Source organism: Pteropus vampyrus, unplaced genomic scaffold (genome assembly GCF_000151845.1).
Source record: "Pteropus vampyrus isolate Shadow unplaced genomic scaffold, Pvam_2.0 Scaffold145, whole genome shotgun sequence".
NCBI classification, from domain to species: Eukaryota; Metazoa; Chordata; class Mammalia; order Chiroptera; family Pteropodidae; genus Pteropus; species Pteropus vampyrus.
The window spans coordinates 1,467,550-1,487,763 of NW_011888926.1; the positions used below are offsets into that span (position 1 = coordinate 1,467,550).

The 20,214-nt window shown below is 54.7% G+C and overlaps 1 protein-coding gene across 3 annotated transcripts in view; it reads left to right on the forward strand.

Moving 5' to 3' along the window:
- Positions 1–11,816: 11,816 nt before the first annotated feature.
- CENPM (centromere protein M) overlaps positions 11,817–20,214 on the forward strand; it is a 10,081-nt gene continuing 1,683 nt past the window's right edge. Inside the window, exons 1-5 of one of the 3 annotated variants that reach the window (XM_023535907.1) lie at positions 11,817–11,976; positions 12,497–12,576; positions 13,332–13,424; positions 15,108–15,311; positions 16,411–16,495. In XM_023535907.1, the coding sequence (XP_023391675.1) occupies positions 11,920–11,976; positions 12,497–12,576; positions 13,332–13,424; positions 15,108–15,311; positions 16,411–16,495 (519 nt within the window). In that variant the 5' untranslated portion in view covers positions 11,817–11,919. Of the gene's footprint in view, positions 11,977–12,067; positions 12,363–12,496; positions 12,577–13,331; positions 13,425–15,107; positions 15,312–16,410; positions 16,503–20,214 lie in introns of those variants that run through there. The other 2 variants (XM_011369021.2, XM_011369022.2) reach the window with 2 other exon arrangements.

Consider the following 20,214-nt stretch of genomic DNA (forward strand, 5'->3'; position numbering starts at 1 on the left):
GTGCACTAGCCTGTTTCTGTAGGCTCTGCCAGCTGGGTCAATCCTCCTCCTTATAAAAATTGCTGAGGACAGTCTGTTGTGTTGCCCTTAACATCCCATTTGAGTCATTTCTTTTTAATATTTAAAATGAGAAAATTCGTCTTTTATGAAGAGTCGATCTCTCTCTTCTATCACATAACACAAATAAAATAGCCTCTTTGTGTTTCCTCTTTCTCTCTGGCTGCCAGGAAGCTCAGAGACAAGTAATAGTTTTATAGTGGGAGTGAAGAGTCGGTATATTTCCTTCTCACACCCATGTATGGGGCTACTTGAACCGAAACCTTGGGTCCTTTATGAGAAGAGCAGACGTAAATAAACATTTATGTCACAAGCCCTGGGGAGAAGATTAAGAAAGAACCCAGGTTTGAGAGCAGAAGGCTTGGGCAGATCCCTCACCCTCTCTGAGCCTCAGACCCCTCCTCAGCAGCCCAGCCCCTTGGACAGAGGCAGTTCTCTGGGGAGGAAGACTCCTGCAGAGGCCTTGGGGAGGTCACGGTCAACATCCTCCCTGCTCGTAACCTTGAACGCATTCACACTCCAGACTGCGTGGCTAGAATTTTTATTTTCAAAGAGAAGTCTGAAAAAGGAATGTTCATGTGAAATCTCCTGTCTTTTAAATGTTGCCAACTAATTTGCATTTTTTTTTTCCAAAACATCGTATTGGACAAACCAGACTTGGCTGCAGGCCAGACCTAGCTCGAGGCCCTCCCCAGCTCAGCGATCAAGTCCAATCCACCAGCACTGGTAGGGTGGGTCTGTTTGGTGTGTTTGGGCTGGGGGTGGAGGAGCAGTTTACATCATTCTTTCTGACCCCTGCCTTTCCCCCAACAACATCCCAAGAAAGCTGCCTTGTTCTGTGATGACCTGAGCCCAGGTCATGTTGGTCCAAGTGGGCCCTGACCCAAACTGGACCACGCATAAGATCCTGTCCCAGCCTTGAGTGATTGTTTTAAAATGGGAAGTGGGCACCTGACCTAAGATGAGCCGATGAATCTCTCCCCAGGCGCATTTGCATTTCAGGCCAGAGAGGCAGAGGTATTTTTCTAGTGACTGTAAAACTTGTCAGCAGATGGCTGCTACGCCATCCATGATGGGGAGGTTGTGGGGGGGGAGGAGTTTGGCTCATGAAGTGGGCGCACAGAAGCAAGAATAAAAAACAGCGAAAGACTCCTAAGGGGGTCTTTCTAGCCCTACAGAGCAGGGCCCAAACACCCTAGTGTCCTCACGATAACTCCCCGTTCTTACCTAAGCGAGTTGAGCTGAGATGTCTGTCCCTTGTGATCATCAGTCCTAACTCATACACGTGGCTTCTGCTGGGGCCCTTCCAGTCCTGCCTCTGACCACGCTGGGAAACGGTTTTCTGGTAAGTGGCAGCACCGAGCTTGTCGTCCTGGCTTCTCAGCTCCCACCCTCCCCCCACCCACCCCACCCCCGCGTCTCACACCTCCGCTCCCTTAAATTAGCATTGACGGAACTCCTGAAGTCCAGAGCTGCACGATGGAAGAAGTTTAGTCCCTCGGAAGGGAGCCCAGAATACCGCAGGAATGGTACAGCAAGAGAAACTGAGGCAGTGTGGGACTAGCTATCCAGCAGGTGGAGCTGGCCCCCCTCGTTCTTGCAGGGGTGATTTGAAAGGGACTGGAAAGGCCCCACCCGCCAATGGGTCCTTAGAGCACCCACTCACCTGCCCGCCCCTGCCACACCCTGCCTGCCCTGGCAGCCCATACTCTGAGCCCCAGCTCCCATGCTCACCAAACTCTGGGGGTCCTGTCTACCCTTGCCCTCCCTCAGCCAATAGCAGCTAACGCAACCCCCACCCCCTACAGACCACGTGATTAGTAGCTCTGACTCCTTCCTGGCTCCAATGGCAGGTCCCAGAGGTGCCTGGCAATCAGGGCACTGCATCCCTTGAGCTCACGCACCCTGGGGACCCATGGGAGTCCACCCCCTGAGCTTTTGCTGAAAGAAGACGTATGCTGTCCCCTGAAATCAGACACTAAGAGCTGTGTGAGCCTGGGACTCCCAGGGCACGTGGCCACCATGTGGAGAGAGTCCACCCGAGAATGAAGCCCATTCAAGGGGAGGCAAGACTGAGCGAGACAGAGACGGATGGAGAGAGGGTGTGTCCGGGACGTCCATGAGCCCTAGGGTCCATGAGCCCTAGGGTCCAGCCCGAGTCCACAACCGAATCCTTTTATTTCAGCTGTTTTCAGTTTGGTCTCTTGCGCCTACAAGAGTCCTGGGCGACAGTGAGGGGAGGCCGCCTGGCTGGGAAATCTCCGCCGGCTGCAAAGTGTTCTGCCGGGTGGGAAGTCAGGGCTATAAGACTCAGGAACAGCAGCACCAGGCCCAGGCGAGGCAAGCGAGGCCCCCAGGGCACAGAACTGAAGGAGGCACGTGGCTGTGACCCTGAGGTGCCTCTCTTGCCTCCCCCTAAGCCGGCTCTGCAAGACAGCACGTGGGTTTGCCCCAGGAAGGAAGAACAGCCCTGCCTGCAGAGGTGAGAGAAGACAGCTCGGCCTGCGCTGACTCCTTAGATGGGACATGCGCGAGAGCAAGCCCTGGTCTGGGGTCTGGACAGCCAGTCCACATCTCAGCCCACTGCCCTGTGGCCTCAGAAAAATCCCTATGAAAATGAAACGGTGGCTGTGTCCAAGTGTTCTTTCCCTTTCGAAGAAGTGAACTTTTTAAATGGACACACAGCCACCCAGCTAAAGACTACCCTTCCCAGCCTCCCTTGCAGCTAGGCATAGTCATGTGACTAAGTATTGACCAGTAGGATGTAAGGGGAAGTAAGGGGTACAGCCATCAGGGAGTATCTCTCAAGGGAGGGGGTGGCCCCTTCCACATCCCCTCCTCCCTGCTGCTCCAGATATAGAGAATGTTCCTGAATGATGCCAACATCCTGGGCACAGCGAAGCAGCCATAAGGGAGCAACTCAGGTCCCTGAACACGGTGTGGAACTGGCCCCCAGGCCAGCTCTGGACAACCACCCCACAGAGTATACCCTGGGAAAGAAAGAACATTCTATTTGGTGTAAGACCCTGTTATTTTGCATCTCTGTGCCTGAATTTATATCCTAACTGGTTCTCTACCCCAGGGATCCCACTTAGCACGTTTGGTTGTCCTGACTGGGGGGAGGGGACAAGTGCTTCTGGGTAGAGACCAGAGGTGCTCAACATCCTGCAACACACAGGACAGCCCCCACGACAGAGAGCGGTCTGGTCTGGAATGTCAAGGGCCAGATTCAGTGTCCCCATCCCTAAAATGGGGAGTATTGAGCTATCATGTTTTCTATGAGGGTCAGTGAGATCATAGACATGGCCCGATTTTGGGAGAAGAAGACAGTCTGCAAAGATAGTCCTAAGTCTTTTTATTGCAATAAATTACGATGGAAGCCCCAGAGGAGAGAGCTGTGTCCACAGTCAGGCAACAGCTGTCCACACACGAGCAAGGCCCCAGGGTGGGGTTAGGGTTCTGGGGGGCCTGGCTCAGGGGGTTCTGGGCTCCACTCTACAAGTGCAATACAGGACCTGGGGGTGGGGTACAGGCAGGGGTTCTTGCCACCTGCCTCAGCCTTGGGGAAGGGGAGGGTAGGGGAGTCCAGCAGAGGGAGGGAGGTGAAAACTGCTACTGGCGGCCACTGCAGGGCCCACCGAGCTCGCCCCATCCCCGCCACTTTCCGCCCTGCCCGGGGCCCCATTCCCCTCTCACGTATATACATGCTCTCCTCCCCTCCATGTGCCTGCCCCTCCCCAGACTGCCCCTCTCTCCCTCCCTCTCTCTCTCTCTCTCTCTCTCACACACACACACACACACACACACACACACACACCCCTCCTTCCTTATGGTTTTGCCCCTCTGCACACCCCTCCACATACACCAGTGCCAAGCCCGAGTCCAGGGGGGCAGTAGTGCAGGACTGTACCAAGCTGACATCCCTCCAGATGGGGCCTCTGCTTGGGTCAGCTGTGAAGCTGGCCACGTGAAGCTGTGGGGCTGGTGCCATTGGGTGGAGTGGGGTCTGAGTGTAACTGGGGATTCAGTGAGGAGATGGGAGATCTGGAACTCAGGACTCCAGGACTCCAGGTGGAGGGAGGGGCAGGAGTGCTAGGCAGTACAAATGGATGTCCCCAAGGTGGGCATGGGGTGAGCTAGCTTGACATGGGGAGCAAGCCTAGGCCCAACAGCAACGACACCCTGAAGAACCCAGGTGCCCTATCTGTTCACAGCCAGGGTCTGCCCGGAGCACCCAGGGGCCTCTGATGAGAGGCCCAGGCCTGAAGGACCAGAGGTCATCCTCCCTACACCCCCAGGTCTCCGGGGTGGGTGAAGTGGGGGATGGTGCCCAGTGCCCAACCTCCAGCCCAGAGCCAGTTCAGCTCAGACCTCTGGGCCCCCAAAAGCCAAGTTGTCACGGACCATCAGTGTCTTGCGGAGGTCACGGTCCACCATGGGACGCTGCACGCGCCACTTGTGTGCCTCCTGCAGGCCAGGCTCGAAGTAGTAGATGCAGGCACCGAAGCCCACCAGGATGAGGACGGAGATGACCAGGTAGACAGGCACGAACCAGTCCAGGAAGTGTGGCATCGTGGCGGCCTCAGCTGCTGAGACACGGGTGGTGAGGGCCAGCAGAGGGGACCCTTGTCCTGCCCACCCACCTGAGGAGGTCTGTGGAGGTTGACAGAGCCAGGAGTTCCGAGCATCACTTTACGGATAGGAAGACTGAAGCTCAGGATAGCGAGGGGCAGTGCCTGATCAAGACAAGGCCCCCTGACCAAGCACAGAGCTGCCCGCATCACAAGAGGCCCACCCAGCCTCTACTCGCCCTTAAAGAAGGAGGTTGACAGCTCTGGCTTAGCCGCAGTCCAGGCACACGTGCCCTCAGGCAAGCTGCCTTACCTCTCAGGGCCTCAGTGACACTAACAGTCTAGTGGGGATTCGCTAAGGTGACTGACCCCTCGGAGCTCTCAGTGGAGGACAGCTTGGGCGATGTCCCCTCTGAGCCACCCCTCCTGGCCTCCGCTGTGCAGTTGCAGAGGCTGCTGCTTGCCATGCCCCTCACAGATGAGTGGGTCACCGGCCACCCGCACATCCTGGCCAGGTGTGGCTCGTGAAAAGAAAGCACGGTGAACAAACACCCATCCCCAGGGGACCCGGTTGAAATCAACAGGGGCCGCCTAAGCTCCCGAATTCAGGCCCATGCCCATTTTACAATTATGAGAGTATGGACACAGGCACCAGCCCCCAAAACTTGGGCCTTTGTTTCCACATCTGTAAACTGGGAATGAAAACAGTGCCTAGGTCGCAGGGCTGTTGAGACTGTTAAATAAGTTAATTTATGTGAAATGTTCAGAACCAACGCCCGATATACAACAACTGCTACGGAGTAGTTTGTTCTTATTCTCTGAGCCTCAGTTTCCTTATTTGTAAAAGAGGGACCAAAGTAGGACCCACTTTTCAAGGTCATTGTGAATGGTAAACAAGACAATGCCTAAATTTAGCACCATGTTGCCTGGTACAGAATCAGCCCTCAGCGAATGTCAACTATAGCTATTTCCAGTGACCCAGAGGCTGGAAAGCAGGAAAGTGAGAATTAACTGGTATAAAGTGCTTCACAAATATTACATACACCCAGACTCCTTAGAAGGGTCCAAAGCGCTCACATTTGCCCTTTGCCAACCTGCCAGCCTCATCTCCCACCCTATGTGCCATCACATGGAACCGTTTGTCTGTCACCTATGTGTACCTGCGTGTTATATGGTCCCCATCTCCATGTGTCCTTTCATTTTCCCTGGAATGTCCTTTGTATTCATGCTCACATGGCAAACTCCTATCCACACTTCAAAAGCCAGATCACAGATCATCTCCTCCAGAAATGAGATAAAGCAGGACCCATTTCACCCATCCTTAAACTCTCCCTCAGCTATAAGAAAGGGTAGGGTGAGGAGCCCCGCTCTGCTTGCCGGGCAGGGAGAGAACTGTCGGAAAGTGTTCACAACTCTTACGACAGGCCTATGGGGCAGGCGTGACTGTCCACACGTCACAGATAGGTTTACTAACTTGCCCTGGGTATCCCGACCGGGAAGTGACAGAGCTGGACCCCAAACCCCAGCGATGTCCTGAGGTTTGAGTCCTCCTGGTGCGGGGAAGACACATGAGCAAAGGCCCACCTTGGCTTCTGGGGAGGGAGGAAGGGGGCTGGATGGAACGACCTCCGGGGAAGGCTGAAGAGAAGCCCCGCTTCTGGGACCTCCGGCTCCAAATCCAGTTCCTCTTGTCCCCCTACTTTTGCGGGGGCTCTGCCAGGTAGGCTGTGACCTGCAGGAGGGAAAGACAGGCTTGCCAGTCCTGTGTCCATCGGAGCCCCTCCCCTGACCCCCAGAGTCCCCATCAGCTGTTCTGAAGCATGGACACGTCTCGAGGTGCCCTATTCATGGAGGAATCAAATGAAGAGTGTGCTAATGGCCCAAAGTCAGGGCTACCGCGGTGCCCTCCTTCCCATCTACCCTTCTAGACCACCGAAGACAGGATTCAGAATTGCCTGGTGCTGCCTGGGTTGGGCGGCGGTGGGGAGGTGGGGAAGGGGGTCCCCGAGCAGGAAGGCTGTTCCAAAATAGCCTGATCAAAGCCAAGGTGATTTGTACCCCCTCCCCTGACCCCAGCCAGGACCCCTTTCAGCTCGAATGTGAGAATGGGGTGCTCCACGTTCAGAGCAGAAGCCATTTCAGATGCAATGTTGTGGCTCTGTGGAGCGGAGTTCAGGGTCCCCCAACCTCTCTGCCCTATGAACAAAATTAGGCATTCCAGGGCACACTGAAGACCCCTAGCCCTTTGCCTGGCTTCTCAGGGGACTGAAGCAAAACACTCACTGGCCCTCTTTGAGACCTTGGGCCACTCCTCGCCTTCTCTGGACCTCAGGGTTCCCCATGCACAGTGATGAGGTGGGGTGGGGGTTACCAGATGATCTACAAGTAATTTTCCAGCCCCATTCCAGCCAAAGTCTTAACCAGAACAATTGCCCTCCCTGACCCCCGAGCCCACAGCACCTCTCAGTCTGCCACCCACTGCGTGCCCCCAGACCCACCTCACGCCCTGCAGATACCTGCTTCAGGGGCTCTGCCCTGAGCTCACTGCCTCGGCCTCAGCGGCTCAGTGTGGGCCCCATGGACTCAGTCGCAGCTTCTGTCTCCAGAGACACTGCCTCCAGAGACATCTGTGGCGGTGCTGGGTGCTGGAGGCAGAGGAAGGGCGAGGCCAGTGTCCCCCATGGGAGACAGAGCTCAGGCCCAGGGCTCTGAGAGGGACGGGAGGCAGCAGTCCTGGGATGGCTCAGCACCCTGGTACCTCTCCCTGCCCATGGGAGACGCTTCCCTCTGCCTCCCACCCTCAGATGGCAGGAGGTGGGACCTGTCTCAGCCAATCAGCAGCCTGGTAGAGCAAGGGCTTTATCCTCTGTTGCTCTGGCAACCAGCCCTCTACACTCCTTGCACTGTGCACGTGATACAGAGATGACAGGCAGGACAGGTTTGAGGGATTCTGGAGAGGGATAGGAGCCGCCCAGCAAGCCGCTGGTCCTCACGGCTGGTGCCTGGGGAGCAGGGAACCCAGCCGAAATAACTGGGAGGGTTTGAAGTCTTGCCGTTTGAGGGTAGGGAGAGATTGGCATCCCTGGCAAGTGGGTGGGGACACAGGCAGTGACCAGTAGAGCCAAGGAGGGTCATGTATGACATAGCAGGAAGATCCAAGATTGAGCCTGACGGTCTGGACGCATTGGTCCAACATAGCATTTGCCACGTGCCAGACACAGCTTTCAGTGCTTTATTCATGTTAACCCATTTATCGGTCCCTCACGGTCACGCAGCAAGAAAGTCACAATGCCAGGGTCCGAGCCTTCAGGCTTCCACACAGGGGCTGCCTCTCCCGGTTCTGCCCCACAGCCACATAGCCCCCCTGGCTGGGATATGGCCTGAGAGAGTTGTGGATCCCAGGCACTGAGCACCCCCACATGCCAGGGACGGTCCCCACATCACTTCCTTTGGTGCTCCGACTGGGTCGGTGTTGCGAGCCCACCGTGGGGTGAGGCAGCTACAGCTCACAGAGGTAAAGCTGCTCACCTTCTCCTTCTAGGTCACCCAGTTTCCCAGTGACAAAGCTAAGGAGGGAGTGGGGGTAGGGGTGGGAGAGGTCCACCTCCCAAGCCTGGGTCCTCCCTCCTGTGTCCTAGACAGTGTCTGCAAAGTGCCGGGCGCCTGGTGAGCATTCTGTAAACAGCCATTGTCTCAGGAGGAGAGAGCGGCCCCAGAGGACCATGGGGCTCGGAAGAGGCTGTGGGGTGAGATGACTTCAGGATCCTGGGTCCCCACCCCGCAGACACCCTGCCAGTTCTGGAACCGTCTGGGCCCCTACAAGGGTGGTGGGTCCTCTCCAGCATATGTGGGGCAAGAGGAGTGAGCTTGAGTTCACAGAGGGGTTCTTACTGAGAAATAAGGCATATTCGGCAAAATGCAAGTCTTAAGTGATGAATTTTTACCTCTGTATACACCTGTGCACTCACCACGCAGATCAATGTCTAAGGAATTTCCATTACCCCAGACAGTCCCCTGAAAGTCTTTGCCAGTCAATAGACCTTCCCGAAGACAGCCGCTGATCTGATTTCTATCACCATCGACTAGTTTTGCCTATAGTTGTATTTCGTATCAATGGATTCACACCGTGCACACTCCTTAGTGTCTGGCTTCGGTGGCTCGGCACAGTGCTCCCGCCATTCGCTGACGCTGCACTTATCGGGGCCACGACTTGTTCCTCTCTTCGCCGCTGAAAGACATTTGGGTTGTCGCCAGTGTTGGGCTGTTATGAGCAAAGCTGCCGAAGAGCTGCCCCACAGCCTGGAGTAGGGGGGCAGAGGGGAGTCGGGAGAGGGATATGCAGAAACTTAGGAGGGCTACAGGTTTGCTCGTTATCTTGATTGCGGTGGTGGCTTTCTAGATGTACACGTCATAACTTATCAAATTGTATATTTTATGTGAAGCATATTATATGTCAATTAGACTTTAATAAATCTGTAAAGAAATGTGCTCAGTGGCCTTTAGATATATTTTTTTAGACCCATGATTCTTTATTCACACAAAAACTTATGGGAAACCCAATAAGTAATAGAGATAAAGCCAGTGCAGCTTCTGTGAAATGGTGGGTGGGCCTCCTGGTGCTGGCCTTCCCGCCAATCCCTACCTCGCATCATATCGTGGATCCCACACACGACTGTCTCCTATCACACGGCCCGCAGGACAAGCACCTACTCACCCCGATGTCTCAGCCAACAATCACTCCCCAACAATCACTCCCGTCGCAGGAGCTCCCCAGGGGTCCTTCGTGCACCTTTGTCTGGGCTCCCGCTGCTCCAGGTGGCTCTCGCCCACTGCACTGCCTTGGGTTGTTGTCATCCGCCTGTCCGCCACTGATAACTCCCTGGAGCAGGGACGACACGTCTGGTGCCGAGCTCACTCGTGCCAGCACCAGGCCTGGCCCAAGGCGAGCACTCGGCACATGTTGACTGACTGGCTCTCAGCTCGGTCCCTCCTGGAAAGTGCTGACTGGGGGCCAGAATCTTTCCATGACTCTCTGTGGGCCTCAGTCACCTGGCCCTCAGTCACCTCTCTAGCCTCATCTCCTTCCAACCATCTCTTCATTCCATCTGCTTCAGCCACTGGCCTCCTTGCTGTTCCTCAGAAGTGTCAGGAATTCTCCTGGGTGTCTTAGCTCTTGCTGCTCCTTCTGCCTGCAGCCTCTTCTTCAATATACTTAATTGGTTCCTCTCTCACTGAATTCAGGTATCTGCTCAAACATCACCTTCTTATAGAGGCCTCCCCTGGCCTCAAAGAGCTTCTTCCTACCCATCTTTATGTATCCCTGGCCTGTCTTATTTATTTTCATAGTACTCACCACTACCTGACTTTTCGAGGAGTCCCCTCCACATCCCTCGCCATGGGGAATCAAGCACCACCTGTGCTGGGGTAGGGGTTCCATGAAGCCATTTACTTCCAGCTCTTTCTAAGCAAAATATAATTAGTTTCATCTGCAGTGAGAAAAATTTAGGTTAAACAGGGAGTATGCCTCTGCTCTCCCAGATGTCACAGCAATGAGGACACTGTGTCATCACAGTCTGACGCCCCCTTCACACTGAGTTGACCAATGATATCTGATTCACCCATGTTCTCAGGGTGGGGTGTTGGGTCTGCCCTAGGAAATATTGAATAATTCACTGAGAATGAGTGAATGAACGTAAACCAATGCATTCATTCAACAAATGTTTATTGAGCAACTACAATGTACCAGGCATCTTACTCTCTAGTTGGAGAGACGATGAACAAGTAATTATATAACTGTTGGGAGAAGCCATCTGCCATGGGCCCCGAGTGTCCCTGAAGTATGCCAACGAAGCAAGGTCCTGAAAGCTCTTTACCCAGGCCATTTATCAGGGCTGTGTTTGTAGCCAGGTACCCTGAGAGATGAGGTAACATCTCTCCCGGACAAAGAACAGGCCTACCACTCACTATAAAAGCAGCGAATCTCTAATTCACTCATGCCATACATGAGGTGTACAGGCATCCATGCTGGGTCTTCTGCGGGGGATGGAGCACATGGGGAATTGACACCAACAAACACGAAGCCCTGGCTACTGCTTTTACCCTGAGTAATAAAGTCATTTGTCTCCTACAGAGAGCTTCGTGTCTTCTGCCAGCATCTATGAAATAGCAACAGACTATTACTAAACAACAATAAGCAGTTTATTAGTTTGTAAATATAGTAAAATCTGAGGCTGCACAGTTCTTGGTGATATGTGAAGAGATTAGTGTTATTGAGAAAATAGAGCAGAACAAGAGAGATAGGGTATATGGGGGGCTTGCTATTTTAGACAGGTCGTTAAGAAAGCCCCTCCGATAAGGTGACATTGGAGCGGAAACATGAGTAAATGAAGAAACAAGCCACGTGACAGTCTAGGAGAAGAGCATTTCAGCCAGAGGGAACCATAGGGGCAAAGGTCCTGAGGTAGGAGGATATTTGGAATAGTTGAGGAGCAGCCTAATGGCCCATGTGGCTAGAGGGCGTATTAGAGGGAGAAGCGCCAAGGACGAGGTCAGGAGATTGTCGGGGGCTGGACTCCGCTAAGTCTCAAAGGTCATGTAAAGCGCTTGCAATGTACTCTGAGACGGGAACTCCTGGTGGGTTTTGATCAGAGAAGTGGCTGGCTCTGATCTCTGTTTTAAAAAGATGATTGATTGCTGTGTGGAGAATACCTCGTAGCCCTGCGGACGAGAGCGGAAGCAGGGAGCCAATGAGAAGGCTGCTATAATAGTCCCGGGGGGGAGACTGCGGAGGCTTGTCCTGGAGGTGGTAGTGGAGGCAGTGAGAAGTGGTCAGCTTCCCGATACGTTTTAAAATTAGAACCCACAGGCTTATTTAAGGATTGGATGTGGACTGTGAAGAAGAGGAGCCAAGAATGACCTCAAGTTGCTGCAAGGATGCAGTCGACGGAGATGGGAAAGACGTGGGAGGGGCAGGTTTGGAAGAAATCAAGAGTTCGGTGAATGAGCATGAATGAACGAAAATGAACTAAGGAATCACTGAATACCTTCTTTCGCTGAGGAGTGAAATAAAAGGCCTACTACTATCTCATGGGCAGCACCTTAAGCATCTTGGGGCCGGCGCTGGAACACATGCCCAGAAAAAGGAGGTAGCGGTTCCTTTAAGAGGGCCCCGCCCCGCGAAACCCCGCCCAGAGACGGTCACGTGCCCCTCGGGGATTACTAAGGGCCGGACTCAGGGCGGTTTGAAAGCAAGGCGCGCACCGCTAAAGCGGCGGTTCGGCCTGCGCCTGGGATGTCGGTGTTGCGGCCGCAGGGCCAGCTGCCTGAGCTGAACACGGCCACCGTCTTGGTAGGCATCAGCAGCCCCGCTTCCCCGCCGGCCTTCCCTCCTTGGCCGTGCCTCAGCCGCTTGGTTCCCTGCGCTCTCTGGGGTGCTGGCGCTCACTGTTCCGGCAGGGTGTGGTGGGCGGGACGGCCCCATTCTGAGCCAATCGGAGTAGCCTCCCTCTGAGGCTCAAGGACGCCCTCACCAATAGGTGCGCGCCGGGCAGGGTGCCGGGTGGCTGAGTTCGGCGCCGGGCGGGGACTTGGTTTTCCCGCTTAGTCGAGTCCGGCCTCCCGGAGTGGCCAGGCCGTCCGAGGGAGGGTCCGGGAGGTAGTAAGTGCTGTGCGGACAGGACCGGAGCGGGTGCAAACCTCGAGCCCTCACCCTGTGCCTGGCGGAGCGCTCTTTCGGTAAATGACGACCTGCGCCCTGGAGCCAGGATGCTGGGAGTCGCGGCCGCCTTCGGTGCGTGCCGGGATGCCCAGGCCCTCCAGAGGAACTGCTGTGCAAAGATGTCAATCGGCCGCCTTCTCTCTCTGGGCAGCTGGTGGGCACAGAGGATGCTCTTCTGCAGCAGCTGGCCGATTCGATGCTCAAAGAGGACTGCGCCTCCATGCTGAAGGTGTAAGTGGCTGAGGCTGGTGTCCGATTGATCAGTCGGCAGTGGTCTGAACTCTGGCCTGGGCGTGAGAGAGGAGCCGCCCGGAGAGGCGGGCGCAGGTGGGGCGGGTTGGCCAACCCCTTAACCCTCCTTAACGGGTGATCTGTCCTCACTGACCCTGCCGACCTCTAGTAGCACCCCGTCTAAGATATCCTCCATCCCTCTCTGTCACACACCTGTTCTCTTCCTCTAGCACTTATCACCATAAGAAATTTCCTTGTTCACCTGTTCATTTATTTAAATTGGGTATTTGACAACCAGGAACCAAGTTCAGATGAGAATGGAGAGGGTGACTTGTCCAAGGTTACACAGCTGGTAATTGGCAGAGGTGGGATTTGAGCCCACTTCTATCACACTCCAAAGGAGTACAGTCTTAACGCTAAATGGCACAGTCCATCACCCCTGTGGTATGAGCCTGGTATCCCTGCCAGCATGCAGTGTAGCTAGCCCCATGCTGTTTTTATTTAAAACTCCCTTTTGCTAAGACAGTTACTAAACAGAGCTCCTCTCTGGCAGAGGGAGCCAGGTGGGAGTAATCCGAATGGGACTGGCTCTGCCCAGCCCCAGCCCTGTACTCGCCTGAGAGTCTTGCCCACAGTGGATCAGGCGAATAGGTGAAGAGCCTTTGACAGCCGCTTCCCCTTTGAAGGGCAGCATGTGAATGATGACTAGGATGTGGGTACGTATATCTTTAGTCCTGCGATTTCTTGTTTTTCAGCCACTTGGCACAGTCCCTCCCCCTGCCCTCCAATGTGAATCGCCCCCGAATTGACCTGATTGTGTTCGTGGTCAACCTTCACAGCAAATACAGGTGAGGGCCAGAGGATGGGGCTGTTGGGGCTCAGGCGTGCTTGGTGTACCTGGCTCTGGGCTGTGCTGGGGCCGTGACCTCACTTATGATAGGAAGGATAGGAGACAGAGAGGGGCTGCCTGGGATTAACCTAGAGGGTAAGTGTGGGGGAGCCAATGGCCAGTGCAAGATGTTTACAAGGCACTGATAAATCAGTGTCATCTGTCATTTAGCTAATGCTCTCTGAGGCCTACTCTGTATCCCTGACAGCAGGCACAGAGATGAATGAGACACACCACTGTTCTCAGCGTGCTCCTGGCCCACTGGGGGAAGGGCCGGACTTTTGAACAAAGAAGGAAATGTTGAGCTGTGAGAGCCCAAAAAAGACCTCTGATTCTCAGGACTTAGGTCAGGGTAGACTTTCCGGTGGAGGTGACACCTAAATTGACACCTGGAAGATGAGAAGGAGCTAGCCAGGTGAATGAGCAGAATGTTCCAGGTGAAGATAATGTAAGGGGTATAGTGTGTTGAGAGGGCTATTAAGGTCAAGAGCCCAGTCTAGTGTGGGGACATGGCAACAGCAGCATGAGTGGTGGTGACACTTGTGGCCTGGCCTCCCTATGGTGCTGGCAACCCTGGGGACAGGACCACAGCCAGCTTTAAGGGGACAAAAGGAAGGTCTGCCCTCTCCCTCTTGGGGGATGGCTGACTGAGCTTAGGCAGGGCACAGGGTCTAGCACAGAAAGCAGTGCAGACACCAAGTGGTCGTCTGGGGGGGTTGAGAGAAGGCTGTAGTTGTCACACCTGGGAACCCAGGGGCAGAGACGCCAGGTACATGTGGCAGCAGGATTAAGTCCAGACTGGCCACCTGACCAGTTGGAAGAGTCAGCAGTGACTTGGGCCCCTGGCGGGGCCAAGCCAGGGCTGAGATCTGCCACGTTGGCTGGTGGTCCTGGCTCAGCAGACTTGTTGCTCTTTGGGGGGCTGTCTCTCTGTTCACCAGAAGGAACACCAGCTGGCCTTTGGAGAGATCTCGCTCTACAGCCACACTTAGGGACATGGCCATCGTTGCTATTGGCCTTGTTCATTCAGGGCAAAACCTTGGCACGGGCCACCTGACCAAGATGGCTTTTTGGCCAGGAGACAACAGATTCACTCCCTGGACACCAGTGCACAAAAGCCTTGGCCCAGGAGGTCAAGGCACCCTTGTTTAAATACTGTAACCTTATTAGCAAGCAACCTGGCAATACCTGTGTGCATTTGTTAAAAATATACAGTGACCCAGCTATTCTGCTGTTCTGCAGAAACATTTGCTTGGGCATGTAAGGATGCGTGTAAACAAATGTTCACACATCTTTGTAATGGCGAAGAACTGGAGACCACACAAGTGTCCATTGCTGGGAAAACAGCATGGCGCTCTGCTCGTCCCAAAGAATGCAACATGCATCGAACCCGACTAAACCCAACTCGGTGCTTATACCTATCACTGTCTGTATTTGCTTGTGAATAAAATTCTAGAAGAATTATACCCTAAACCATTGGCATCAGTTACCACTGGGGAGTTGAGACCAAAGGCCGGGGCTGGAGAGGGGGACTTACTTTTTACTTATACACCCATATTTACTATTTGATTATTTTACGAGCTTGACTCACTTTGTAATTAAAAGTAGTTTTAAAAAATGAAATGACAAAATATTCCTCTAGGGCAGTTTCCTGTCACTTTTCTCTCATTCTCTGGCCTGTCTGGAGTGAGGAGCGGGGACTCTGCCTTCTCGGTTGTAAGGTTTGTCCTCTGGTTTGTTTTCTCGCCCTGGCCTGGCCACCGCAGCCTTCAGAACGTGGCGGAGTCCCTGCGCCATGTGGACGCCACCTTCTTCCTGGGGAAGGTTTGCTTCCTCGCCACGGGCGGTAAGTGCGTCAGTCACGGGCAATGTGGTAGACCCCTTGCTAAGGCGGCCTGGGTGACGGACAGACCACGTGCTTAGGAATCTGACCTGCCGTTGGCCTTTCTAACGGCACATCTGAGCAGGTCACGCTGCTGAGGCCATCACTTAGAGTTGCGTGGTGGTCCGCTGTGGCCCAGACTGCTGGAAGGGCACAGCGTGGTTTGCAGTGTGGCCTCTGCCTTCCTGTCACACCTCCCTATCCGCTCCCATTCTTTGGTTCAGCTTGTAGTTAGTTCTCTGAGCAAGTCCTGCCGTCTCTGCGACTTTGTAGTATTGACAGGGGAAATAATGACAGCTGACCCTCACTGAGCACTCACTGTACGCCAGACACTTCTAGGTGCTTTGTTTCCGTGTCACTTAGTCTTCACAACAAACGACCCTTTGAGGTAGGTATTATTATCTCTGTTTTATGGCCGAGGAAACTGCTCACGAGGTTAGGTCACGCCCAAGACTCCATAGCTAAAAAGTGGTCACATATCTGAGCCATGTGGCTTCTCTCAAATCCTGTCTTCCGCTCTGTACCTAGCCATTCCCTCTTGTCTGCATCCTGGGGGGGGAGCCTCCCTGACCCGCTCCGCAGGCTGGGCCCTCGGGGTACCCAGCCCACAGGTGCCTGTCAGACCCTCCCTGCCCTTCCACCTGTACTGATGGGGTGTCTGACTTGTCTGCATCTTGAGCTGAACTGCAAGCTCCTTTTGGGGAAGGCCTGGCACAGATTATTCTCAGTAAGCCTTGGTGAACAAATGAATGCCTGGTCATTTCTGTATATCAAGTCTCTGCATCCACATAGTAACTCGGTGGGATGGGGCTGTTATTGGCCTCATTTTAAAGATGAAGAAACTCATGTTTTCATAAAGCACTTGCTCAAAGTCCTTTCAGCCTCATTTTCTAATCTGATGATCCTGACCGCCCTGAAAAGAAGATAGAACAGGATTGTCACCCCACCGACTAGTCAGAAACTGAGGCCCGGAGAGGGGAAGTGAGTTCCTTAGCCCAGTGCTTCCTAGATTCAGCCAGGAAGGTGGAAATTGCAGCCCGCAGCACTCACGGCTTCTTTGCAGCTGGGCGGGACAGCCACTGCAGCATTCACCGGAACACCGTGCTGAAGCTGGCCCAGACCTACCGGAGCCCCCTGCTCTTCTGTGACCTGGAGGTGAGGACTCTGATCATGCAGCCGGCCATGGGGAAAGGACAGTCCCACACCCTGGGCACGTCAGGAATGCTTGTTTGAGGATCGCCAAGTACCGAGTGAGGGGGTCTCGGTTTGAATCCTGGCTTTTCCACTCACTGGCTATGACGTGGGGTGGTCATCCTAAGCCGGGGGTGCACACATGTGAAGTGGGGTGATGACATACGTTCATCTCGAGTGTCTCTCACAGGCCAGGTGCTATCACTGTCGCCTCACTTTTTTGGAGGGTTTTGTTTTCTCTCCACCCATCGCTAGGTCTTGGGTGCTCATTTGTGGATCTGTGCTAATATTCCACTCTCCTGCTGGGGTGTAAGTGCCGTGAAGCCAGGCGTCTTGTCTGTCTCATTAACCGGCGCGTCCTCCTGTCCTCCGCCAGTCGGAATGCCCAGCATCCCCCTCACCCCCCTGATCACAGACGTCCAGTCCCAGGCGGGGGCAGGGCACCCAACGGGCAGCGAGAACAGTGGGCGGCTGGGTGGGTAGATGCCGGATGCAGACGTATGGTGTTGGTTCTGTAGGTGTTTCTCTCAAGCCCTAATCGTGGGGGGTTCCGGACAGACTTCTGTTTTGCCGATAAGTTTTGCTCTTCCGCTTCTCCTTCTGCAGTCTGACGTTACAGCCCATAGCGCTCGTGACTCTGCTAAAAAGTCCTCCCCAGGAGTTGTGCCGTCCTCTCTGGGAGGTCTGCCGAGGACGCCCAGGGCCTGGGCCGCCCCACCATGCACCAGGCCTGCTCGATTGGTTTTAGGGTCCGTTTACTGGTTTTGACGTTCGTTGTGAAGAGTTGTGTTGCAGCGCTGTTCTGGGTCTGACACCTGTTCCAAAGGCAAAGTGGTGTCACACAGAGAGAGCTGTCAGCACCCGGCCCTTCACCACGGTCCTGACTAGGGGTGCTTCTTCTGATCTGAAAGCAGAATTCAGGGGATCTGCGAACTGGGCAAGAGCAAAATTACTTTTTTCTTTTTTTTCAAGTAACCTCTAAGTGAAATTTAGCATTATGAATGTAGGCAAGAGTTGTCACTGGTATTAGCAGAATCTGTGACTGTTGCCAGTGGAAATGGCAGATGTTGCCGTATCACGTGAGGACCAGTCTGATCTCATTAGCCCACCACTTCCGAGATTGCGCTATTCAGCGCCTCAGTACAGGTGCACACGCTCTCACAGGTGTGTTTTTCATATCGGGTGACTATTTTAAGAACCCCTGACTAGACCAGTGCTCTGATCTCACAGATCAGAGGCCCGGGGGATGCTTGGAGTGCTGGCCCCTGCCAGGCTTTCTTCACAAACCTCTGAGAAACAGACCCAAGGTTGGGAGAAGCAGCGACCTGCTGACAGCCACACAGCTAATAAGTAAGCGGTAGGGCCAGCAGGTTGTTATGATCGTTGTGGCCTGCTGACCGTGGCTTTAAACAAGTCACACACACACCCCCGAAACGCAGCTTTAGTCTTCTTATCTCTAAAAGAGAATCAATTTTTGCTCCACAGCTCAGGTGCACGTGGGTGCACGGAGGTGGCCACTTAGCTACTGTGGTGATGGGTAGTGCAGTTCTGTGTGTGGCCAGGAGGTGGCAGGCCACGCCAGGTCCTGGGTTACCCGGGAGCCTGAGAACCGTTAAGGCCTGTGACTGGCCATTTCCAGCCAGCAGCAGACCTCCTGAGAACACAGACCCCGTCTCCCTCAGATGGGGCACCCAGTGTTTGGGCCGTCATCGCTCTCCGTACCTGTGTTGTCTTCTGCAGGGCTCACTCCTCCCTATTTTGAGGGCTTCGTGTGGCAGGAATTATCATCTCATTTTACACGTGAGGAAACCCACTCAGCGAGGTGTGGGATTCGCCCAGTAAGATTATTTCCTAGCTCTGCTGCTAGGGCCTTGCTGGCCCCTGAGAACACAGATGAGTCAGACACTGGCCCTGCCCACCCGGAGTCCGGTGAGCTAGATGGACATGTAACATACACAACAGCAGAAAGGTTTGCAGAGCTTGCAAGCCTGGCAGTGGGATCAAGTCACTGCTTCCTGTAGGTGACCGGCCGTCGTGATGTGGTCGGACTCAGGCTTGGGGGCACATCTCTGGAGTGTGCTGTGTGCATTGGGAGAGGCCTGGCAGGGGCAGGGGGCAGGCTGTGGAGCCTGAGCGAGATCAGCAGCTTGGAAGTGTGTTTCCGAGGCGAAGGCCGCAGAACTTAACGTAAGAGGATCTATCCGGCAAATATTTCTTATGTATCTACAGTGCTCCAAGCAGTGTTCTAGGCACGAGGGGTGCAGCAGAGAACAAAACTGTAAAAAAAAAATCCCAGCTCTATTTAGTGGAGAAAAGAGACGTAGAGACGTAATGTGTTAGGAGGAGGGACGTGACATGTCCGGTGGCGGTAAAGCAGTAAGATTTACATAGGGTGACAGGGGAGCGGGTGACCATTAAGTAAAGGCTTAAAGGAAGTGAGAAGGTGAGCTGAGCAGGCTCCTGGTGGGAAGCACGCTGGGCAGGAGAAACAGCAAGTGCAAAGGCCCTGAGCTTGGAACTCGCCCGGTGTGTTCGCGGCCCCCGGGGAGGCGTGGGTGGCCCAAGCAGAGCACACAAGGGGCAGGGTAGCAGGACAGGAGCCCGAGTGGCAGCGAGGCCAGGTCAGAGGGGCCGTGTGGGTCGTAGCAAAGGCAGTGGCTTTTACTCCGAGAAAAACTGCAGCCACCGGAGGGCGCGGGGCCGGGGAGGGGTGTCGCCTGACTCGGGTTTTAAATAGATCCCTCCAGCTGTTGGGGAGAGAGGACTGAAAGGAGGCGAAGGCGGAAGCAGGGAGCCGGCCCGGGGCTATTTCTGGAAGAGTTCGCAGTGGCCAGGACTCAGTGGTGTCCGGGGAAGAGGGAGGTGGGACAGTCTGCGGTGCTGGGTGTTCCAGGGTGGCGCCAGCCCAGTGCTGGTGGCCTGGAGATGAGGCGTGAGAGTGGCCAGGGTCAAGGATGACTCGAGTTTCTGGCCTTTGACTGAGATGGGGGCACGACCGCAGGAGGAGCGTGTTTGGGGGACCCTCGGGGCCTCCACTTTGGACGTGCTGAGATAAGGTGTCTGCTAGATGACTGTGCAGAATCGAGTGAGCAGCCGATCCATGCGTCTGACACTCGGAGGAGAGGTCTGGGGGTATAATTTGGGGTTCAGATGGTTTTAGAGCCACGGAACTGGACAAGGCCACCGAGGGAGTGAGTGTGGGGAGAACAGCCCCAGCATTTAGCTGTTGGACGATGAGCTGGGAGCAGCCTATGGGGCGGGGGGAAAAGCTGGCCACGTGCGGGGTCCCGGGAGCCGGGGCGAAGGGCCTTTCAAGGCGGGAGGGAGGGGCTGCATCAGACTCCGCGGAGAGGAGAATCTTGGTGAGAATGAGGCCAGTGCAATGAGGACTGAGACTCTACCTCTGGGTTCAGAACCGAGGAGGTGACAAGTGACAAATGGTGAGAGTAAGCAGGAGGACTTGAGGATGCCCCAGTCTCTAGTCTGGGCGACTAGGTGAATAATGACGCCCTCCCTCCGGTGAGTGAGGGGACAGGGGAAGGAGGGGGGCCGACCACCGTGGCCAGAGGAGGACATCCGAGCATCGCCGTTTGTTCTCCAGCAAACACTTATGGGGCGTCTCTTGCCTTATCTGCCCCGAGAACAGTCTCGTTGCCGCCTCCGAACCCCACAGCTC